This window comes from Phoca vitulina, unplaced genomic scaffold (assembly GCF_004348235.1).
Source record: "Phoca vitulina isolate PV1807 unplaced genomic scaffold, GSC_HSeal_1.0 scaffold19, whole genome shotgun sequence".
In the NCBI taxonomy this organism is placed as follows: domain Eukaryota; kingdom Metazoa; phylum Chordata; class Mammalia; order Carnivora; family Phocidae; genus Phoca; species Phoca vitulina.
In genome coordinates, this window is record NW_022589722.1 from 6,339,665 (window position 1) to 6,349,084 (window position 9,420).

Below are 9,420 nucleotides of genomic sequence, written 5' to 3' on the forward strand. Positions count from 1 at the left end.
GAAACAAAACTGGGATCTACACACTTTTAAGTATATATTTTAAGATGTATTTTAAAGCTGTTTCCAAATGGATGCTAGAGGCAGACTATTAGTGGGAAATTCTATTTAATGTAAGTAAAATACTGCAAGCTAAAGATATTTTTAAAATTCGAATCTATTATTTTATATATGAGAGATACGAACTTCATAAAAAAACACAGTGATGCCATTTGCTATGTTTTATTTTGCTATTAGCTTGTTAAACATAACATGCAAATGATTAAAAAGGAACATACACGTGATTTAGAGTGAAAAATAATTCTAGAAAAGAAAAGTTTCACTGGTAACTATATAAGTTCTTAATGCTAAAAATATTGCTCTAAGTGTATGTGGCTTTGTGAATTTGGTCTAGCATTTTGCAAAATCATTGGTCTCAAGATTTACCACCTATTTCTTGGCTAAACAAATCTGAACATTGAAATTTGAGACCATTTGATTCAAGACAGTGAACATCCATACGTATGTGACCCATGGTTTTTGGCACATTAAGTTAAGATTCAGGAATTATAATGCTCGGCTGACTTCCATTCAATGCGTAGAAGACTTTGCACATCATTTGACAGTAGAGATGTAAAAAACACTAAATTTACAAATAAAGCATTAAGTTTGTTGTCTCTGTGTGTGTCTATGTCTGTGCTTGTGATGAAATAGGCCTGCCTTTCATCTTTTCTTTTAAAAAAAAGTAGTAAAATGTTTACAAAACATTTCCCTTGGAATTTAAAATTCATGGAAGTAATAAACAGTGACAAAAAATGAATACTATGAAAACTGACACACACAAAAAACATAACCATAAAATGTTGCTCCAGGGTACACCTCAGTAGAATTGGCATTAGTAGATATTAATTAACGGTGATTTCATTTGCTACACGTAGGCATTCGTACATATCAGGTGGCAGACTGGTCTGAGTAAGATGGTTGCCATCCAGACGCAAATGCTTGATCTTGGAGTAGGATAATGGTCCCAGGATCTTACAGAAGCTCTTTACTTCAAACTCTGCAAATTAAAGAATAGAAATGTTAATTACTTTTTTTAGTACATGGGCTTGAAACGATTACTTAAAAAATGCTCAAATTCATAATAATATCTATTAAGACTCCTTCCCACTTATTTGATGTACCTCTGAATTTGGAACTGCTAAAAGAGTATTTCAGGCTACCAAATGACACAGCAATATTTAGTAAATAATGCTTATGGTAGATCCGGACTTTCAGTGGAATTTTTGAAAGAATAGAACTTATTAATTATAAGTTCTGCATTTAGAAATACTTGATTTTAGAAAGACATTCAATTAATGTGTCATATTATCCAAGCACTCTTTTGAAATATTTTGTCTAGCTCAAAGAAATCTAAGATTGGTGCTGTTATATGAGTAACCTCACCAATATAAGCATCTTGGGTTTTTGCATCTTAAAATCAGAAGGGTTAACTAGATGACCTCTGAAGAGTCTTCCAACAAACACACTATTTGATAATAATTCAAAACTCCAAAGCACAAACCAAATCATGGAATGTCCATGATTAGAGCTCATGTCATTTTCTTCTGTGGGAAGAAAAAGCTGCCACAAATGAAAAGACGATTTAGTTTTGAATAGAAACGAAAGCGGTTCTTAGAGTGCATGTTCTATGTGTGTACATAGAAACTGTCTATGTCTGCTCATGTCTAGTTCTGATTAATCTTCTCTGGTCCCCTCTAGTGTTATTTTCTTTCATTCTCAAATTCTAGTTAACAATGACTTCAGTGGAGCCTAACACACTGTTCTCTTTTCCTCTAAGATGCTGTCTTTAAATAACTCATCAATCAAATTTCAGGGATCTTGTGGTGCCTATCTCCCAGAAAGCATGGCCCAAGGGACAAAACATGGATTTAGACCTATATTAGTTTTCTATCTCTGCCATTTATCATCAGGGTGACTTTGGAACATTTATCTGATCTTATTAGATATAACATATCTATAACACTGTGTTACATGAAGATTGAAGTGATTAAGATATGTAAGTCACTTCCCGCACAGTGCTAACACCTAATATGTGCTGAATGGCTATTGATGCCATTTTAATTTTGTCCTCTTTTCCAAATTACTTTACATTAGGAAAACCTATGACTAGGCTAATGCTTAAAGTTGAAAGTTTAAAGTATGATAAATACTCTTTGGCTATACATTTTCTAATATTAGAGAACTATAAAGGGGCTTTTTTTTTATCTTAAAAGAATGTGGATGATTGGTATACATAATTTTTATGTAGCAAAATAAGCTGAATTGAAACATACCTGCAAAGTCAAACAACAAGAATATCTGAAAGGTATATATCTAAATATCAAGGATAAGGAAGGAATAAAAGTAACTAACTACTCATTTTCAAATGACCATATGTGATGGGCAGTGTGGTTTCAAGCTCAGCTTGGCACTGAGTGACCATTGGCATGTCTTCCATAGACCACCTTTCCCATCTCATATATCACCTCTTCCATCTTGTATTCCTACTGGTCTTTATACCTTCTGATGTTCCTGCATCTCTCTCTCCTTTCTTTTCTCAGAGTATGAGGTAGTCCCACTCACGTGGCTAACCTCCACCAACTAAATCTAACAGGTTTCTTCAGCCCTTCAACATCTTAAATGCCATTAGCATTTTGGGTGGTCTGAGTTATCCTTCCTCCTAACCACAAATGTTTATAATGTGGAGCCATATATTGTCACATAGTGAATTTCCCATGGTGAATTCCCATAGTGAATTTTACAGAGTAAAGCTATGATAGCTTTACTCTGTATTGTATGACAAGCAAGCTTTCCAGACACAAGAAAGGATATATGGCATTTCAGAGCTGGCAATCATGGTCTCCTTCTTGAGAACACACCAACCCTACCAGGAGTTAAACAAAATTGTTGCAGAATTACAAAGTATCATACTAAAAAGTCAGTCTGTAATCTTTTGGATAGAAATGTCAATAGCCTTATCCAATATGACAAAAGAACCAACTTTCATGGTATAAAGATGTTCAAGTTCAATAGATTACTTTGCAGATATAATTGTTTTATGAGTAAATCAGCGTTTCCCACCTGACTTCTTATTTAAATAACTTTGTCCATGAACCATAGGTTTTCTCTTCTGCCACCCTTTGTTAAAGAATAAGGTGGAAAATGGTGAATTTCGGTTTCCCACCTGAATCTGTATGGCTTAAATTGAAAAATTTCCCAGAAGTCCAGAAGACTATATAAATAGCCCAAAGTGGATCGGGTCAAAACCCCTCCCAGAAGATAAATAAAAAAAAATGAACTATGGCAGCAGGAGAAAGGAAGGAGAAACTGTGGAAAAATCAAATGAGGTGAAGTGTTGTGTATAAAAAAGGGGGAATTTTAATACCATTAAAATAAATTCCAAACCCTCATCATATTCCTTCTTCCCTCCTTAATCTTCCTGTCCATCTTCATAGGAACGCTGTAAAGACACACACACTGTAATACAGATGACAGAGGTAGATGACTATTAGTGATAGCAGGGTAATATGTTGAGTCCCAGGTAACGATGACAGAGGAGACCATGAGGATACGTGAGCTGCTCTGGAGATAACCAGGAGGGATATTTGAAAACCTCTGCTAGCTAGCCCTCTCCTGGACTTGTTTATTCCTCCCTCAGCTAGACCTTGCCAAGAAATAAATGTAGGGCACAAATCTAAATCATGGCAGAGCCAAATAATAACAAATAAATATTGAGAGATAACACAGCAGGATAAATTAGCCCAAAATATTAAATTTGAAGAAATTCATGTTCTATGAGCTTAATGGTTTCTTATCTGGACACTCCAAAGAGAGGCCAGACATTGGATAAATAACTGAGCTAGAATTCTTCTATATTTGAATGAGAGGATATTTTCTTAGCATTTTCCTTCATTTTTTTTTTTAATGGAGCCAGAGATAATATTTATGCTACGCAGCTTCAGCATTTAAAAACTTGAGGAAACATCAGTGAAAGACAAGCACAGCTTTCTACTTACTTTCGAGTTCATTGACCTCCAGGTAATAGTTTTCAAGGTTCTCATTGACAGTCGGTATGTTTTTCAGCTTATTATAAGAGAGATCCAGTTCAAGCAGGGATGATACATTAAAAGAATTTCCAGGTACTCCGCTATCAGCCAGTTCATTATGAGATAAACGCAGATACTGCAGTCCATTGAAACGCTTGAAATACTCATCAGGGATGTTGCTGATCTTATTGTTGTCCAAGTAGAGAGTCAGAAGAGATGCTGGGAGACCAGAAGGCAGTTTGGCCATTTGGTTGTAGCTCAAGTCAAGGTACTCGAGGGACTTAAGACCTTTAAAAGCAGCTGAAACAGTATCCTCTTTCAGTTGATTGTGTTGAAGGTGAACAAAAGTCAGGTTTACCAGTCCATCGAAGGAGCCAAGCTTCTGGATCTTGTTGTTTGTAAGCTGCAGGTCCACCAGAGATTTGGGAAGCGGGCTCACAGACTCCGTCAGGTTGTTGTAATTTATATGCAGCTTCTTCAGTTGTTTTAGTTTAGAGAAAATTCTTCCTTTTATCTTGGAATTTTCTAGAAGGTTATGATCCAGAATGAGCCACTGCAGATCAGTTACGTTTTCAAAGGCCTTTTCATCAATATGGTCGATCTGGTTATTCCTAAGGTAAAGATACTTGATTCCAGGAGGCACCATTGGCACACTTTTCAATTTCAGCTCATCACAGTACATGGCTGATGGGTAGCTTTCAGGGCAGTTACATTCTGGGGCACAGTTTGGGGATGATAGCCCATAAATCGATACAGCAAAATCGTAATCATAGTACTGGCCACTGGCACCACCGACTATTGCCAAGAGGAGAGTAAACACGCCGAGGTTCATTTTTGGCAAATGCTTTGAATCCTAAATAAAGTGGAAATACATTATTATATAATAATATACTTTCAGGAAAAGGATATTGGCTTGGCAATGTTAAATGAATTAGCAAATGCATTTAATTTATTACTTTATAGTAATAAATTATTTTATTACTTTATTACTTTACAGTGCTTTTTTAGAGCATCTAATGACGTCTTTTTAATTTTTGTTTCAGTATCACGAGAAGGATGTACGTACAACTCCTAGTGGGTGAACAGGGCTCAAGTTAGAGTGCATACACATGCGCCCCCTTCTGGGCGAGCTAGGCCCAATTGTCCATTCAATCTCTCTAGGTCATTCCTTAATTAAATGCCTTCCTGCAATAGGTTTCTGGGTGGTGCCCACTGGCCACCATGTTAGTACACTGATTCAGAACATCCTTCAAAACCAGAAAAATGAAAATGAAAAGGCAGTTGTAAACTGTACCCTGTACCCTACCATTCACCCTCATTAAAATGTCTCATTAAGAAGACCCTTACTGGAAACACGGGCAATCTATGGTTTTGCCTGGAGGAAAGCTGTTCTTATGCATGTGTGTGTGAGAGGGGGTACATTCCTTTAAAAATGTCTGGGTATTGTTGGTTCTGAGGAGGAGGAACAAAATTCTTGGTGGGTGTGTGTGTGCCTGTTATTTTGACTTTTCTTTAACATTCCGTGCGTTTAGGCACACTACACAACTGTGTTCCAAAGTTAATATTTAGTACATTAGTTTTAGAAACTACTTTTTCTTAATCAGGGAAATGTCACAAATTCTAAAAAAATGTTAAACCTATAAAGAGATCCAGCTGTTAGAGAAAATATATTATTTTCAAGTTCTGAATTAAAGTTTTCCTTTCTCAGTAACTCACAAGTTCTCTACTTTCTTCATGCCAAAATTTAAGAAGATATGGCTCACTTATCTGGATTTTAGTGCCCTCACAGCATGGAGTGGGAAAGAGGTGGAACTGAGGAAAGTCTGTATTTAACGGTGGCATTAGGAGCCATGTAGAAAAGGACAAAATTGAGAATATAAATTAAAAATGAGCTGTAACAGTGATTTTCTCATATGAACATGTTTTCTAAGGTGAGGCTCAATAAAGTACATTTCAATTGCTTGGGAAAGTACAGGCTTAGCAATTTAGGTAAAGGGTTGGACTTTTGTAGAGTGGAGAGTTATGGCTGGGGGGTAACTCCAGGAGGGCAATCATAATGTGAGGCAGGATCCACATTCCACTAGATACCATTAAATAATATATCTTCCTGTGAGAAATATGGTACAAGCTTTTGTATCTAGGTAGTTTGGGATAAGTAGGATTTTTTAGTATCAGAAACTGAGACATCTTTTCTTTGTTTCAACTTGAAATTATAAGGCACTTTATTTTAGCAGATGAAACCCTGAAAAAAGTTGTTAGAATCACTCTGATAGCTGACATAATGTAACATGTAGCCAGATTCTTGGCAAATTATTCCCAAAGATTACGATGGCGTCATTTAATTTAGTTGACAGGAGTTGGCCATGAGAACAATTACATAGTGTAAATGTAATTACAGGATTCTTTATAAGTTATAATATGTTAATGTTATAAAGACTTCTCTGGCTTCATTAAAAACCTTCCACTTTATTTTAAATTTAGTATACACTAAAATAGTCATGGTCATTATAATATGAGTATTGAATAGTAATGAAAAAATGCTTCCATACTTTTTGGCAGAGGAAAAACAAGGACTCTGAATTCAAAGAGAGTTTGTGACCATATAATGAATCCACTATGAAGCAAAAGTGCACTTTGCTTTTTCCCAGTTTTTTTCCAAATACCTGTGGCTATGGAGGAAATGCTTTTCTCAAAAAATAAATCGTCTTCCCCAGAATTTCTCTAAAACATGTTTTTTCAACATATACATCCAAAAAACAAATCGATAAAATTAACAAAATAGAAATAAGTAATTCATAAATGTCTAAGTTCTTTAGCTCAAGTTTTATAATAACATGTTTATTGTAAGTTGTAACAAATTATAACAATATATTTATTGCAAAATATTTTGAATACTAATGGAAATGGCCTTTCCTTGTTCCAAAATTAGGTTCTAACAACACTAACATATATAACTAATTAGCATAAAATAACAAACATTTTAATTGCCACACGTTTTTTACTATGTCTAGTTTAAATATTTTCTCATTCCGATTTCTGAAACTTTGTATAGCTTCCTTTGCCAAGCAACTCAGTATATACTTTATAAAATTTATCTCAAATCCATAAATCATGGAAAGCACATTGAGCACAATGTGAAAGTAAATGCTCAAAACTGTGGATTTGCTGTTGAATAGCAATTGGCAAAGTTGCTCTGGAATTTTTTCTGTTCCTGTTACAATAAACACTGTCCCAAACCGTCAGCATCCCCAGTGCTATAGTTAAAACAGCACTTACCTTACTGTCTTGACACTGCTTTCGTTAATTCTTAAAGCAGATGCACTATGGACAAGAATCCACCAATATATGCTGTGAACTCTGTCAGGACGGAACTGGCTGCCAGGTTCTTAGTGATACAAGAGCTGAAGGGGGGGAAACCCAGCCCAGTCACGCCAGTCTCTGCATGGAGTTATGTCATTGTGGGGATCTTGTGGGGTGGCATGTGAGCATTCTGCTCGCTAACGAAGTGCAGGTGGACGTGGGGAGCAAGGACTGCCCCGCTCATTCCCTATGGAATGGGAGAGAGATTCATGCTTAACTTACCCAAATACCATAGCTTTTAACTAAGAATTGAGTCCTGCTGCAAATGAAGACGTCTACTGGGGGGGGAGGGCATTCCTCTTGCAAAGCTCTCTCCCTCTGTAGCTGTTGCAACAATTAGGTGCTGTTCTCTCAATCAACTCTCAGGTTCATCTAAAGGTCTCCTAAATCGTAAACAGACAAATAATTTCAGGAAAATGCAAATGAGTCTTCAGAGGAATTGAACCGTTTCTTGCCCATGACTCTTGAACTTTATATTGATTTACTTGGACTACCTTAATTTGGGGCCAGGGAGGTAACTTATGTTAGTTTCCAAAATGTGAAAATATGTTTCATTAACACTCTGACAGAAAAGGTAAATATCAACATTTCCAGTTTATTTCTTATGTGAAAGGGATTCATTTTATGCTATTCAGATCTGGAATCAATCAGCAATGTCCTGCCTGTTTCTTATTTTGTGGATTTAATTTAGGAATTCATCCAAAACCTTACTTGGGGATGGTATTCTATAGCTTAATGCCAAAAAACATAAAAGAACATGAAAAAATTGCACACTAAAAATATCACAAGGCAGTAATCTTTCACTCTCTTGTTGCATGCTAGCAATATTTTTTTTTCCCAAACTAGAAGTTATGCAAAGTTGCAATCTCCCAAAGGCCTGGTTTGATATATCTTTGTCAGTTCCTGATACATGCTTTTTACAAATGAGCCATACACTCAATTCTTGTCTATTTCATTTTGTGATTATATCAGCTGTATTTATAGGATTTATTTTTCCTCCAAAATTTTCCTTGTGTTTATAGGAATTCTTAGAATCAGATATTTTAACATAAATTGCCACATTGTAAGATTTTCCCTTTTAAACTAACTTAAATATGTCACTTTTAGCTATAAGACCTGTGGAAAGTTAATGTCCCTGACAACTAATACATTTGCCTGAAAAATTAATATTAGAATAAATGCCTTTTTTTTCTTTTTTGGTCATGGAACTGTTAAAAAAACAGAAGATAATCTTCTTGAAAGTAACTCATAGAATTGTAAAGTGATTCATAGCATAACATCCTATACATACATCTCATTATTATTATTTTAAGAAAATTATGGAAAGGCCTCAGTTTTGTAACAGAGAATGTGAATAAACTTAAAAGAAATCAGAAAAAAAAGAGACATAATTAAGTGGTTCATTGTAAGAAGATATTTAAACAATTCTGAGCATTAGCTTAGAACGTGTCGAATTCTATAACCTGAGATTTTGTTTGAAAAATTCCAACTATCTATTCCTAGGATTTTTCTTTATGAAGCAGTAAATGTGTTACAGCATCTGTAATAGAGTTTAAATGCATTAAGTTATATTTAGCTCACTGTGAAGTTGATACTATCAACATATACTTTCTTTTTTTATAAAACCAGTTCTGTGAGACCAATAATTGGATGTTGCAAATTTTAAAGCATACTTCTTGAGTCCATTAGAAAGAAATAAAATTACTCTTTATAGTGTATTTTATCCCATGCTTTATTCTCAGAATTTTCACATTTTTTTACTTTAAGTTTTATGTTTTAAAATCCATGTATTATTACCACATTTTCAGAGGTAGAAATGGAGACTCAGAAAGTCTAAATAATTTACTAAAAGTCACCTAATGAGTAAACAGAAGAACAAAATCTTGAAATATTTATCCATTGAGAAGAGAGTGGACAAGATAGAGCTAAAACCAGGTAGTTAATTGAATCAGTTTAAAATATTTTATAGGCAATGCTATTATCAGTGGAGAGCTGA

General features: G+C 34.9%; 1 protein-coding gene across 1 annotated transcript; it reads right to left on the reverse strand.

Moving 5' to 3' along the window:
* Nucleotides 1–203: 203 nt before the first annotated feature.
* LUM (lumican) lies at nucleotides 204–7,501 on the reverse strand. The gene is made up of 3 exons (XM_032416463.1): nucleotides 7,341–7,501; nucleotides 4,035–4,917; nucleotides 204–1,036 (listed from the first exon to the last, which is right to left on the reverse strand). The coding sequence occupies exons 2-3, from the start codon at nucleotides 4,894–4,896 to the stop codon at nucleotides 882–884; spliced, it is 1,017 nt and encodes a 338-aa protein (XP_032272354.1). The 5' UTR covers nucleotides 4,897–4,917; nucleotides 7,341–7,501; the 3' UTR covers nucleotides 204–881.
* Nucleotides 7,502–9,420: the final 1,919 nt, after the last annotated feature.